This window comes from Oncorhynchus tshawytscha, linkage group LG05 (genome assembly GCF_018296145.1).
Source record: "Oncorhynchus tshawytscha isolate Ot180627B linkage group LG05, Otsh_v2.0, whole genome shotgun sequence".
Taxonomy (NCBI): domain Eukaryota; kingdom Metazoa; phylum Chordata; class Actinopteri; order Salmoniformes; family Salmonidae; genus Oncorhynchus; species Oncorhynchus tshawytscha.
Window position 1 is genome coordinate 45,279,059 of NC_056433.1, and position 15,356 is coordinate 45,294,414.

At 44.0% G+C, this 15,356-nt stretch overlaps 1 protein-coding gene across 1 annotated transcript in view; it reads left to right on the top strand.

Annotated features, from left to right (window-relative positions):
* Positions 1–7,955: 7,955 nt before the first annotated feature.
* Positions 7,956–15,356, top strand: part of obscna (obscurin, cytoskeletal calmodulin and titin-interacting RhoGEF a) — a 97,388-nt gene continuing 89,987 nt past the window's right edge. The window contains exons 1-7 of the mRNA XM_042322701.1: positions 7,956–8,197; positions 9,332–9,444; positions 9,568–9,852; positions 11,795–11,956; positions 13,099–13,203; positions 13,317–13,583; positions 15,062–15,331. Coding sequence (XP_042178635.1) covers positions 9,408–9,444; positions 9,568–9,852; positions 11,795–11,956; positions 13,099–13,203; positions 13,317–13,583; positions 15,062–15,331 — 1,126 coding nt within the window. The 5' untranslated portion in view covers positions 7,956–8,197; positions 9,332–9,407. The remainder of the gene's footprint in view (positions 8,198–9,331; positions 9,445–9,567; positions 9,853–11,794; positions 11,957–13,098; positions 13,204–13,316; positions 13,584–15,061; positions 15,332–15,356) is intronic.

Genomic DNA, 15,356 nt, shown 5'->3' on the forward strand with positions numbered 1-15,356 from the left:
TTGGCAGAACTGTTGTGTGTGTGTGTGTGTGTGTGTGTGAGTGTGTGTGTGTGTGTGTGTGGTGTTGTATTCGGTCCTAATCATTGCCCTTTTGACGCCCAGGCTAGAATAACACATTCATTGAATAGCCTAAGTAATTGTTGACTGCATCAGCTGACACTTGCTTGTTGTAGCTTCTTAGCATTCATTTTCGAAAATGAAAGATCTTGCTTGTAGAAGGTGGTGATAGATATGTACTTGTAACAAATGAGTTAGTAAGTCAGCCAACATTGAACGTAAGGGTACAAGGTAAACCACCTAGCTAAGCAGCTAATGTTACCCTGTGCGTAGCACACGGTGGCTAGCTATCTAGCCATACAGCAAAGGGAGAGGAGAAAGTGGAGTACTGGTAGCCCATTTCTAGATCTGTAGCCATGCCAAAAACTATCCAACAGTAGCCACGAGGGCATCCCCCCTCAGTGTGCAGTTGTCAGCTACAAGGCCATACATAGAGGTGTGAAGACTGTGTGTTCCACTCACTCCAGTCAAGGGCATCTAATACAAGGAGGGGATTTCAGCGGCAGCAAGTGCAGCTCCCAGTTATTCCAGTAGAGCTGAGGCTGGTCTAGGATGAAGCTCAGTCGTTTTCCAGACTCCTTAGTGACCAACAAGTGGACAGCTTCTAGCTCTGGTCCAGAGTGTTCCCCCACTAACTCCCCCAAAATACCTTGGCTAAACAGCACCTAGCCTTGAGAGTTGGGAAAATATAGTTTTCTTTTAACTTGGCCATAAACCACTCTGGAACTACTAAACCCCCAACTACCTGCGTTACATTCACTGAGCTTTACAACCCTAAAACTAGGCAGTGACATGTTTGAACTGAGCTGTGAGCAGATTCATGGGTCTTAGACTCCCTGCTAAGACTGCCGTGTTGGGAGGGAGGAGAATCCGAACCAAGGAAAATGTGAGACACACAGAGAGCGGGTTCCAGACGTGGACTCAGAGGCTTAGGTGAAGCGTTCAGCTGTTTTGTCGAGTTCATAATTCACTCAGCACATCCTCACATTGCCTTGGTTCCCCTTAGCATCCGGCTATATTTAACTTCCATGCACCATCTATAATATCCTCCGCAAGTGAAGTTACTTCAGGAGCAGCACCTTGAAAATGATCTGTTCTAGAGACGGCAAAGTATTTAGCTGTTTCACCTGATGTCTTTCTGACCTGTGACCTTTTTAGCAAACGGTTAGCTAGTTTATACAGTAGATCCCCCTCCCTTCAATATATCACTCTTTATAGGGACATGGTAGCCTTTTTCTCTATCACTACAGATTGAAAGAGACCAATATCTCCCAGAATTCTTTTGATCGTTTTATCAAAAAATTGAAAGATCTGAGCGGTGAGAGTGTTGCATCAGAAATCACTGCCTGCCTCTACTCTCTGATCCAGACAGTCAAGTTGGGAAATGGGCTGTTTTTCTACCACAGCAGGATGGCATGGAGATTATCCTGTCGCTAGAGTTTCATCGGACTTAGTGGGGCTCTGGGACACATGGTTCTGTCCGTCAAAGTGAGGAAGAAAGCGGTACTGAAGAGATGGCACCTGCTTTGTGTAGCTGTCTGGACCTGTTTAGGCTAGGAAACCCCACAGATAAATACCACATGGATTGGCAAACTTATAAATGTTATTTGGACATGTTTGCCATGCCGGCGAGTGGTGGAAGGAGCTAGGTGTGTGATGGAGGAGTGAGTGCGGGACTCATCAAGCCCTTGGGCATCTAAGTACAGTGCCTTGACTTATTCAACATTTTATTGTTAGCCTGAATTCAACATTGATTTTTTTTAAATTATTCTCACACCCATCTACATACAATACCCCATAATGACAAAGTGAAATCATGTTTTTAGAAATCTCTAAAAACATGTTTTTAGAAATGTATTGAAATTTAAATACAGAAATATCTATTTTACATAAGCATTCACATTCCTGAATCAGTACATTTTAGAATCACCTTTGGAAGCATTTACAACTGTGTCTTTCTGGGTAAGTCTCTAAGAGCTTTGCACAATTGGATTGTACAATATTTACCCATTATTCTTAAATCAATTCTTCAACCTCTGTCAAATTGGTTGTTGATCATTGTTAGACAACCATTTTCAAGTCTTGCCATATATTTTTCAAGCAGATTTAAGTCAAAACTTTAACTTGGCCACTCAGGAACATTCACTGTCTTCCTAAAAGCAACTCCAGTGTAGCTTTTTTTTTTTTAACTAGGCAAGTCAGTAAATAACAAATTATTATTTACAATGACGGCCTACCCCGACCAAACCCTCCCCTAACCCGATGACTCTGGGCCAATTGTGCTCCGCCCTATGGGACTCCCAATCATGACTGGTTGTGATACAGCCCAGGATCGAACCCTGGTCTGTAGTGACTGCGATGCAGTGCCTTAGACCGCTGCGCCATTCAGGATCCCAAAGATAAATGCGGCCTGGTGTTTTAGGTTGTTGTCCTACTGAAAAGTGAACTAATCTTCCACTGTCTGGTGGAAAGCAGACTGAACCAGGTTTTCCTCTAGGATTTTGCCTGTGCTTAGCTCCATTCCGTTTATTTTTTATCCTAAAAAACACTCCCTGGTCCTTAACGAATACTAGCATACCCATAACGTGATGCAGCCAATACTGTGCTTGAAAATATGGAGAATGGTACTCAGTAATGTGTTTTGCAGGATATGTGTTTTGGAATATTTGTATTCTGTACAGGCTTCCTTCTTTTCAGTCTGTCAATTAGGTTAGTATTGTGGAGTAACTACAATGTTGTTGATCCATCCTCAGTTTTCTCCTATCACAGCCATTAAACTCTGTAACTGGTTTAAAGTCAAATCAAATTTTATTGGTCGCATACACATTTTTAGCAGATGTTATTGCGGGTGTAGTGAAATGCTTGTGTTCCTAGCTACAACATAGCAGCAATATCTAACAATACACACAAATGTAAAATAGTTTAATTAAGAAATATAGAAATATTAGGATGAGAAATGTCAGAGTCTGGAGTATAAATATACATCTCTGCACGGTTTCCTTCCTCTAGGGCAACTGAGTTAGGAAGGATGCCTATATATTTGTAATCTTGAGTGTAATCCAAAGTGTAATTAATAACTTCACCATATTCAATGTCTGCGTTTTTTTACCCATCTACCAATCTTTTTACAGGGGCATTGGAAAACCTCCTTGGTCTTTGTGGTTGAATCTGTGTTTGAAATTCACTGCTCAACTAATTGTATGTGTGGTGTACAGAGATGAAGTAGTCATTCAAATATCATGGTAAGCACTACTATTGCACAAAGAGTGAGTCCATGCAACTTATTATGTGACTTGTTAAGCACATTTTTACCCCCGCACTTATTTAGGTTTGCCATAACAAATGGGTTGAATACTTACTCATGACATTTCAGCTTTTCATTTTTTATTAATTTGTTAAAGTTTTGAAAAAGATAATTCTACTTTTACAATATGAGGTATTCTGGGCCAGCGCTCCAAAAAAATCTAAATGTAATACATTTTAAATTCAGGCTGTAACAGCAAAATATGGAAAAAGTCAAGGGTTGGGAATAATTTCTGAAGGATATCCCTACCGGCCAAACCCTCCCTAACCCGGACGACGCTAGGCCAATTGTGCATTGCCCCACGGACCTCCTAATAGACAAAAAATGTGCTTTTCTTTCAAAAACAAGGACATTTCTAAGTGGCCCCAAACTTTTGAACGGTAGCAGATACACTGCTCAAAAAAATAAAATAAAAATAAATAAATAAACACTAAAAAAATAAACACTAAAATAACACATCCTAGATCTGAATGAATGAAATATTCTTATTAAATACTTTTTTCTTTACATAGTTGAATGTGCTGACAACAAAATCACACAAAAATTATCAATGGAAATCAAATTTATCAACCCACGGAGGTCTGGATTTGGAGTGACACTCAAAATTAAAGTGAAAAACCACACTACAGGCTGATCCAACTTTGATGTAATGTCCTTAAAACAAGTCAAAATGAGGTTCAGTAGTGTGTGTGGCCTCCACGTGCCTGTATGACATCCCTACAACGCCTGGGCATGCTCCTGATGAGGTGGCGGATGGTCTCCTGAGGGATCTCCTCCCAGACCTGGACTAAAGCATCCGCCAACTCCTGGACAGTCTGTGGTGCAACTGGTTGGTGGATGGAGCGAGACATGATGTCCCAGATGTGCTCAATTGGATTCAGGTCAGGGGAACGGGCGGGCCAATCCATAGCATCAATGCCTTCTTCTTGCAGGAACTGCTGACACACTCCAGCCACATGAGGTCAAGCATTGTCTTGCATTAGGAGGAACCCAGGGCCAACCGCACCAGCATATGGTCTCACAAGGGGTCTGAGGATCTCATCTCGGTACCTAATGGCAGTCAGGCTACCTCTGGCGAGGACATGGAGGGCTGTGCGGCCCCCCAAAGAAATGCCACCCCACACCATGACTGACCCACCGCCAAACCGGTCATGCTGGCAGCAGAACGTTCTCCACGGCGTCTCCAAACTCTGTCACGTCTGTCACGTGCTCAGTGTGAACCTGCTTTCATCTGTGAAGAGCACTGTGCGCCAGTGGCGAATTTGCCAATCTTGGTGTTCACTGGCAAATGCCAAATGTCCGGCACGGTGTTGGGCTGTAAGCACAACCCCCACCTGTGGACGTTGGGCCCTCATATCACCCTCATGGAGTCTGTTTCTGACCGTTTGAGCAGACACATGCACATTTGTGGCCTGCTGGAGGTAATTTTGCAGGGCTCTGGCAGTGCTCCTCCTGCTCCTCTTTGCACAAAGGCGGAGGTAGCGGTCCTGCTGCTGGGTTGTTGCCCTCCTACGGCCTCCTCCACATCTCCTGATGTACTGGCCTGTCTCCTGGTAGCGCCTCCATGCTCTGGACACTACGCTGACAGACACAGCAAACCTTCTTGCCACAGCTCGCATTGATGTGCCATGCTGGATGAGCTGCACTAACTGAGCCACTTGTGTGGGTTGTAGACTCCGTCTCATGCTACCGCTAGAGTGAAAGCACCGCCAGCATTCAAAAGTGACCAAAACATCAGCCAGGAAGCATAGGAACTGAGAAGTGTCTGTGGTTACCACTTGCAGAACCACTCCTTTATTGGGGGTGTCTTGCTAATTGCCTATAATTTCCAATGTATTGTCAATCAGTGTTGCTTCCTAAGTGGACAGTTTGATTTCATAGAAGTGTGATTGACTTAGAGTTACATTGTGTTGTTTAAGTGTTCCCTTTACTTTTTTGAGCAGTGTATATTTTATTGGTCAAATATTTGGGGAAGCCTGGCTTCCCTTGGCATCCATGAATACAAAACACTGCAAAGATTGCTAAAGTGTGACTCCCCTTGTGTTTCTTGGCCAGTTACATCATTTTGTTCACACATTAGGTTGTTTTTCAATATTACTTTGAGTTTGCTGCAACTGTCTGCTGCTAGGAAGACATCACCGTCTTGTCCTGAAGCCACTCCTGGACTGTCTTGGCTGTGTGCTTAGGGTCATTGTGCTGTTGGAAGGTGAACCTTCACCCCAGTCTGAGGTCCTAAGTGCTCTGGAGCAGGTTTCAGCACAGATCTCTCTGTACTTTGCTCTGTTCATCTTTCCCTCAATCCTGAATAGTCTCCCAGTCCCTGCCACTGAAAACATCCCTGCAGCATGATGTTGCCACCATCATGCTTCACCGTAGGGATGGTGCAAGGTTTCTTCCAGACGTGACGCTTGTCATACAGGCCAAAGAGTTCAATCTTGGTTTAATCTGACCAGAGAATCTTGTTTCTCATCGTCTGAGTCTTTTTAACTCCAAGCGGGCTGTCATGTGCCTTTTACTGAGGAGTGGCTTCCGTCTGGCCACTCTCCCATAAAGACCTGATTGGTGGAGTGCTGCGGAGATGTTTGTCCTTCTGGAAGATTATCCCATCTCCACAAAGGAACTCTGGTGCTCTGTCAGAGTGACCATAAGGTTCTTTGTCACCTCCCTGACCATGGCCCTTCTCCCCCGATTGCTCAGTTTGGCCGGGCGGCCTGCTCTAGGAAGAGTCTTGGTGGTTCCAAACTTCTTCCATTTAAGAATGATGTAGGCCACTTTGTTCTTCAATGCTGCAGCTATTTTTTGGTACTCTTCCCCAGATCTGTGCCTCGACACGATCCTGTCTTGGAACTCTACAGACAATTCCTTCGACCTCATGGCTTGGTTTTTGCACCTTCAACTGTGGGACCGTGTACAGACAGGTGTCTACCTTTCCAAATCATGTCCAATCAATTGAATTTACAATAGGTGGACTCCAATGAAGTTGTAGAAACATCTCAAGGATGATCATTGGGAACAGGATGCACCTGAGCTCAATTTTGAGTCTCATAGCAAAAGGTCTGGATACTTAAGTAAATAAGGTTTTTAAATTTTTCATTTTTAATACATTTGCAAAAATGTGTAAACCTGTTTTCACTTTGTCATTATGGGTTATTGTGTGTAGATTGCTGAGGAAAGGTTTAATGTAATCAATTTAAGAATAAGGCTGTAACATAACATTTGGAAAAAGTCAAGGGGTCTGAATACTTTCCGAAGGCACTGTATATTTAAAACGACACACATAGCCTGCCTACTGTATATGTACAGAGAAACAAAATATCTAGGTCAAATAGGGGAGAGCCGTTGTACCGTGAGGGGTTGCTTTATCTGTTTTTTCAAACCAGATTTACTGTTCAACTGAGCAATCTGAGATGGGAGTTCCATGCAACCATGGCTCTATACTGTATAATTGTAGCGGGGTGCGTAATAGGCAGCAGAGAAGTCAGGCGCAGGAGAGCAGAACTGGGTAGTAACCGGAGATTTATTAAGCAAAACCAATGGCATCCAGAACAACAAGATAAATGGGCACAAAAATAACCCGCCGTGCACTCATGGGGAACGTGCACAAGCACTACAATAAACAATCCCACACAAAGACATGGGGGGAACAGAGGGTTAAATACACAACAAGTAAATGAGGGAATTGAAACCAGGTGTGTGGAAAAACAAGACAAAACAAATGGAAAATGAAAAGTGGATCGACTATGGCTAGAAGACCGACGACGTCGACCACCGAGCGCCGCCCGAACAAGGAGAGGACCTGACTTCGGTGGAAGTCGTGACAATAATACTGTATGTTTTATTGAATTTGTTATGGTTTAGGAGACTGTGAAAAGACCCCTGATGGCATGTCTGGTGGGATAAGTGCGTGTGTCAGAGCTGTGTGTAAGTTGACTATGCACACAATGTTTCTTATAAAAAGAAGAAGTAATGCAATCAGTCTCTCCTCAACTTTTAGCCAAGAGAGACTGGCATACATGGTATTGAATTTAGCCCTCTGATTACAATGAAGAGCAAGATGTGCTGCTCTGTTCTGGGCCATCTGCAGTTTTTCTATGTCCTTCTTTGTAGCACCTGACCATATGACTAGGTAATAATCAAGACAAGATAAAACTAGAACCTGACGGACTTGCTTTGTGGAGTTTGGTGTCAAAAAAGAAAAGAATCTCTTGATCATGGACAGACCTAGCTTTTCAACCGTTGAATCAATATGTTTCGACCATGATTTACAATCCAAGGAATTTGCCGGAACAGGCACAAAACGAATTTGTTGGTCAGAGGAGAGCTTCCCATCCAATATGACATAAGCACAAATGGGAAAACCATCATAGCATGTTCATTATATAATTGTCTGGTGATTTATGAACTTGCGTGGGTATATCTACACTACTGATGCCGGGCAAGGCTTGCCTCACTGCAGTAAAGCCAAAGCTATCTTAGCGTGTGTAATAACACTGGTCTATTTTGGAGGAGAGGCTGACAGGAGAGATATGTCAGCTGTTCAGCATTAGGCTTTACCAAAGTAGAAAAAAAAGAGAAAGGGGCACTGGCTGACCATCGGCTCTGGAGACCGTATGGTAGGCTAGCCCTCCAACCTGGGCATTCTCTCTCCTCGCCAAACCTTTGTTGTTAATCTTGAGGGATTTGGGGTGAATGAAGACAAGGATCGGACATACCTTTCATGACAGGCGGACAGTTTTGGCAGCTTTTTTGTCCAGCTGAAAGTGGTATTTTTGTAAGGATACTGAGAGGGCATGTGAGGAAAGAGATTTTCCCAGAATACAGCTGAGCAGGCTTAAGGTGGGTACACCACCGTAGGTGGTCAGAGTTCTATTTCTGATACTGTATGTTATTGTATCAAAAGAAATCACTGCCATTGACCATTTTCTGGCGCTTATTTATATGCGTCAGGAAATTGATAATGATTGGGGACCATAATGCTCGTTGGTCTGAGAATTATAATATTACAGGCAGGTATTCACGTGAACATTTAGTATAACTTCAAAGCTGCTTGGCGTTGTATCTATCTGATGTTCTGCTCTATGTTCCTGCAGTGACAAGTTGTGAGTATGTCATCCATCAGTTAGTAGTGTACACTGAATATCGTACTACGTGCTCACACTAGCCAGTTGCCCATTTGGCCAATGTTAATGTGATCCAGTCGTTTAGATTTTTAACTTCCGTGGAAATGGATACATGGAAAATGACACAGTCCCAAGTGGGAGATGCATGACGGTTAATCATATACTCTCTCCACAACTGTTTGGATATATAAATATGTGAAGTGACTTTGGCTGACCTCCTTTGTCGATAACCTTATTGGGTTTCGTGGCATTAGGTCTGTGAGACAATGTTGTCTGAGATTGAGAATGTGTTTTGTATTTCTGTATTGCGCACACGGCACCACGTGAGTAAAACCGATGTGACGTGGCAAGTCATTTGATGAGGTCTTGTCCTTGGATGGCCCTCCGCCATTATCAAGCTTCATGCCCCTCCGAGTGGGTGGAGTCTTAATAACCTTTCAAACCATCGATTGGTTATGTTTTTGTATTCTATGTCAGTCAGTCATACTGATTGACACCTTTCGTTTGTTTAACACATTTCGAGGTGAATGGAGTCTCCTAACATACATACTATACATGTAGACTGCTGGAGGGGGCAGCACAGCTGACGCTAAATTAGTGATGCTGAGCTCAGCCATGTCAGGTGACAGAGATGACTTGTCATCTTCATGATGTCGGGTGCCAGCCAGCCATTCCACATCACAGTATAGCCATGTTAAAGTGTCGCTCTCGAGTCCACGTTGGTCCTTCATTTTGAAAAATGTCTGCGAGAGTGAGAGAGTGGAGGGGTTATTTACAAGTCAATAGGAAGGTTTCCTTGACTTATAGCATGTTTAAAAAAAAAATTCTGTATCAAACTGTGCCGTTTTAGCCCTAGGGACAACCTAGATACGGACGGAAAGCCAACCACTATCAGAAGTGGTTGAAGCCACCCCTCCTGAAGAACCATGGGAGACAAGTCTGGGAGCAAAGTAGCTGCTGCAAGTAAGGCCACATTCTATGCTGTTACTTTTCTTTTGACTTTGTTTTTCCGCTCTAATTTATTCAATATTCAATGACCCCCCCCCCCCCACACTTGTTGGAACATATCTTACTCTCTGTCTACAGAGAACCAGATCCATCTCCGGGTAGTGAAGGGGCTGGAGGATGTGGATGTGCGTGAGAGGGAGGGCTGCACGTTCGAGGTGACCCTCAACCTGTCCTACATAGCGGGCACGTGGACCAAGGACGGGGTCAGGCTACAAGCCAAGCCCACCTGTCACATCGCTGCCCATAAGAATAAACACACTCTCACCTTTACCCGGGTCACCGTAGGAGACACTGGCCTGTACTCCTTCCAGACTGACGGGAGCCAAAACTGGATCCAAACCTCAGGCCAACTCACTGTCATAGGTAACAGCATGACAGAACACAACAGTTGAGAGGAACAATGCAACGGGGACAATTGTATGACCCTCCCTCAGTCTAGCGTTTCTGTAATAGCTGGAAGTCTTATTGCCTATCTGTTTCTATGTTAGCCCGATATTTTCTCACTGACTTATCATCCAGACTAATGGCTTGGCGAAAAATACATGTAAAATCACAGATACAGTGCCTTGCGAAAGTATTCGGCCCCCTTGAACTTTGCGACCTTTTGCCACATTTCAGGCTTCAAACATAAAGATATAAAACTGTATTTTTTTGTGAAGAATCAACAACAAGTGGGACACAATCATGAAGTGGAACAACATTTATTGGATATTTCAAACTTTTTTAACTAATCAAAAACTGAAAAATTGGGTTTGCAAAATTATTCAGCCCCTTTACTTTCAGTGCAGCAAACTCTCTCCAGAAGTTCAGTGAGGATCTCTGAATGATCCAATGTTGACCTAAATGACTAATGATGATAAATACAATCCACCTGTGTGTAATTAAGTCTCCGTATAAATGCACCTGCACTGTGATAGTCTCAGAGGTCCGTTAAAAGCGCAGAGAGCATCATGAAGTACAAGGAACACACCAGGCAGGTCCGAGATACTGTTGTGAAGAAGTTTAAAGCCGGATTTGGATACAAAAAGATTTCCCAAGCTTTAAACATCCCAAGGAGCACTGTGCAAGCGATAATATTGAAATGGAAGGAGTATCAGACCACTGCAAATCTACCAAGACCTGGCCGTCCCTCTAAACTTTCAGCTCATACAAGGAGAAGACTGATCAGAGATGCAGCCAAGAGGCCCATGATCACTCTGGATGAACTGCAGAGATCTACAGCTGAGGTGGGAGACTCTGTCCATAGGACAACAATAAGTCGTATATTGCACAAATCTGGCCTTTATGGAAGAGTGTCAAGAAGAAAGCCATTTCTTAAAGATATCCATAAAAAGTGTCGTTTAAAGTTTGCCACAAGCCACCTGGGAGACACACCAAACATGTGGAAGAAGGTGCTCTGGTCAGATGAAACCAAAATGGAACTTTTTGGCAACAATGCAAAACGTTATGTTTGGCGTAAAAGCAACACAGCTCATCACCCTGAACACACCATCCCCACTGTCAAACATGGTGGTGGCAGCATCATGGTTTGGGCCTGCTTTTCTTCAGCAGGGACAGGGAAGATGGTTACAATTGATGGGAAGATGGATGGAGCCAAATACAGGACCATTCTGGAAGAAAACCTGATGGAGTCTGCAAAAGACCTGAGACTGGGACGGAGATTTGTCTTCCAACAAGACAATGATCCAAAACATAAAGCAAAATCTACAATGGAATGGTTCAAAAATAAACATATCCAGGTGTTAGAATGGCCAAGTCAAAGTCCAGACCTGAATCCAATCGATAATCTGTGGAAAGAACTGAAAACTGCTGTTCACAAATGCTCTCCATCCAACCTCACTGACCTCGAGCTGTTTTGCAAGGAGGAATGGGAAAAAATTTCAGTCTCTCGATGTGCAAAACTGATAGAGACATACCCCAAGCGACTTACAGCTGTAATCGCAGCAAAAGGTGGCGCTACAAAGTATTAACTTAAGGGGGCTGAATAATTTTGCACGCCCAATTTTTCAGTTTTTGATTTGTTAAAAAAGTTTGAAATATCCAATAAATGTCGTTCCACTTCATGATTGTCTCCCACTTGTTGATTCTTCACAAAAAAATACAGTTTTATATCTTTATGTTTGAAGCCTGAAATGTGGCAAAAGGTCGCAAAGTTCAAGGGGGCCGAATACTTTCACAAGGCACTGTAAATCCCAGTACAGACCACAATACATCATAGCACATAATTTGATCGAATCGCATACTGGATCTCTAGGTAATGTCGGGCCTATCTGTCTGTGTTCGTCTCCCTGTGGTTGTCTGCCAGCCAGAGACATACAGATTGTGAAGGAGTTGGAAGATGAGGAAGTGACTGAGAGGCAGAGCGTGACCTTCCTGTGCGAGGTCAACTGTGAGGACGTGGACGGGCGTTGGTACAGCGACAACACCAGGATCAAACACGGAGACAACGTCAAGATCAGGCACGAGGGTGAGCATGGGCCACAACTGAGCCACAATGTGTTTATAGCTCCGTATACTTCCGATGATATGTATTAACCCTAGATGACTGACAGGCGGCGCTGTTGAAATGCAGAGAAAGTTTTACCTTACTAAAAGTTGACAATGAACACTTTTTATAATTGTATAGTAACAGCTTTAACAGGTGTATTATATCTGTCTGCCTTGGGCATTTCATCACTTTACCTGAAGCAATCAACGATGACTTCATAGTGGCTTATAAGTATGCTATAACACACCATAACAGAGGTTATGATGTAGTAATAATGATGTGCTGCTCATTGACAAAAACAATACATTAGAATCATCACACTGATGGTCATAATACTGTATGATCCTTGAGGAAAAACTGACCAGCGCTATGTTGCTGTATTATTATATTATTATAAGTGGCTATAAACTGGGTGGTTCGAGCCCTGAATGCTGATTGGCTGAAAGCCGTAGCGTATCAGACCGTATACCACGGGTATGTCAAAACATTTATTTTTACTCTTCTAATTACGTTGGTAACCAGTTTATAATAGCAATAAGGATCCTCTGGGGTTTGTGGTATATGGCCAATATACCACAGCTAAGGGCAGTATCCAGGCACACCGTGTTGCGTCATGTGTAAGAACAGCCCCTTGCCGTGGTATATTGGCCATATACCACACCCCCTCGGGCCTTATTGCTTAATTCTAATTATACATATGATGCACTAGGAGTATTGGTACATGGAATTATGAGTCTATTTAAGTCTTTATGTGAGTGTATAACTATGCTTATAGGGCATTATTACTCTATCGTAGTGCATTATGAGTACATGTATAATGCATTACGCATATGTTCTTCCTAGAAAGTGTTACCATATTTTTTTACTGTCCCCATTAATGTTACTCTCCCCATTACAACAAACACATACTTAAATACATGCAATTTTGTCGTTGAAACATTTGATTAAAGTACAGTAGGATTCCATTCATTCCTATGGAGGACTGCTCCTACTGGGGAGTGCCAATATGGCGGCCGGTGGCTTCAAAGCCTCTCATTGGCCATTAAATAGCATCAGCAATCCAGGGGTTATACACACAATTGAAAATGACTAATGAAACACCTATTTCCATCTGAATACAGGTAAAACTCACACCATGTGCTTCAAGTCTGTAAGGCCAGCAAATGCTGGGGAGATCAAATTCACTGCAGACAGGGTCTCCTGCTATGCAACTCTCACGGTAAAAGGTGAACAACATCTATGTTCGTCAATGACAAAAAAAAACTGTAATCTGGCCTAAGTGGCCTCATCAGGTGAAGCTTTAATAAACATTGGTTCAGTGTTACCCCTATTTCCACAGAGCTGCCTGTGCAGATAGTGAAGCCTCTGAGAGTGAAGATTGCTATGTACAAACACAAAGGACTGCTGGAGTGCCAGGTGTCCAGGGCCAACGCCCTGGTCAGGTGGTTCAAGAACAGGAGTGAGATCCAACCCAGCAAGAAGCACCAGATTGTTAGCGACGATGTCTACAGGCAGCTGCACATTGATGACGTGGCCTCGTCAGACGAGGACACCTACACCTGTGATGCTGGCGATGACAAGACCTCCTGCCAACTACTAGTGGAGGGTGAGATGCTCAATGTAATTCATTCTGACTTATTGTCTGGTCAGCTTAACATACTAGTTCCAATGTTAGGTATATTTTTATGCTGAATGTTCATAAGCAGTTTACAAGCAGACCTTCATATAAAGTGTTACACCCTCATACTTACCCGTAAGTCACCAAAATACATCATTCAACTAAACATACTACATGGCTAAAAGTATGTGAACACCCCTTCATTAGTGGATTCGGCTATTTCAGTCACACCTGTTGCTGACAAGTGTATAAAATTGAGCAGACAGCCATGCAATCTCCATAGACAAACATTGGCAGTAGAATGGCCCGTACAGAAGAGCTCAGTGACTTTTAACGTGGCACCGCCATAGGATGCCACCTTTCCAACAAGTCAGTTCGTAAAATTTCTGCCCTGCTAGAGCTGCCCCGGTTAACTGTAGGTGCTGTTATTGTGAAGTGGAAACATCTAGGCTCAGCCACGAAGTGGTAGGCCACACAAGCTCACAGAACGGGACCGACGAGTGCTGAAGGGCTTAGCACGTAAAAATCATCTGTCTTCGTTTGCAACACTCACTACCGATTTCCAAACTGCCACTGGAAGCAACGTCAGCACAAAAACTGTTCATTGGGAGCTTCATGAAATGGGTTTCCATGGCTGAGCAGCTGCATACAAGCCTAAGATCACCATACACAATGCCAAGCGTCGGCTGGAGTGGTGTAAAGCTCGCCGCCATTGGACTCTGGAGTAGTGGAAAAGCATTCCCTGGAGTGATGAATCACGCTTCTCCATCTAGCAATCCAATGGACGAACCTGGGTTTGGCGGATGCCAGGAGAACGCTACCCTGTCCGAATGCATAGTGCCAACTATAAAGTTTGGTGGAGGAGGAATAATGGTCTGGGTCTGCTTTTCATGGTTTGGGCTAGGCCCCTTATTTCCATTGAAGGGAAATCTTAAAGGTACATTCTAGACAAGTCTGTGTTTCCAACTTTGTGGCAACAGTTTGGGGAAGTCCCTTTCCTGTTTCAGAATGACAATGCCCCTGTGCACAAAGCGAGGTCCATACAGAAATGGTTTGTCGACATTGGGGTGTAAGAACTTGACTGGCATGCACAGAGCCCTGACCTCAACCCCATTAAACACTTTTGGGATGAATTGGAACGCCGGCTGCGAAGCAGGCCTAATCTCCCAGCATCAATGCTCTTGTGGCTGAATGGAAGCAAGTCCCTGGAGCAATGTTCCAAACTCTAGTGGAAAGCCTTCCCAGAAGAGTGGAGGCTGTTATAGCAGCAAAGGGGGGACCAACTCCATATTAATGCCCATGATTTTGGAATGAGATGAGTAGGTGTCCACACACTTTTGGCCATGTAGTGTATGTTCACACTGATAACCCAACTATCTACATTACTCAATTCCTGGGTGTACACTTTCCTTTGAAGTAGCTCTAAGTGATGATGCTGATCCAACGTGTGCTCCCTGTGCATGCAGAGCAGGCGATCAGCATAGTGCAGGGGCTGAGGTCTGTGGAGGTGACCGAGCCCAGGGAGGCCATGTTCCAGGTGGAGACCAGCCTGAGGGCAGGGAGGCCCCCAAAGTGGACCCTGGACGGAGAGGTCCTGATGGACGGGCCTGAACTGAGCATAGACCGGCAGGGCACAGTGCACACCCTCTGCTTCATCAGCACGGACAGCTCTATGACCGGCCCTGTGCAGTTCAACGCCGGGAAGAGCCGCTCCACCGCACAGCTCACCGTGAAGGGTAAGGTTGATTGTCACCAAGTGGA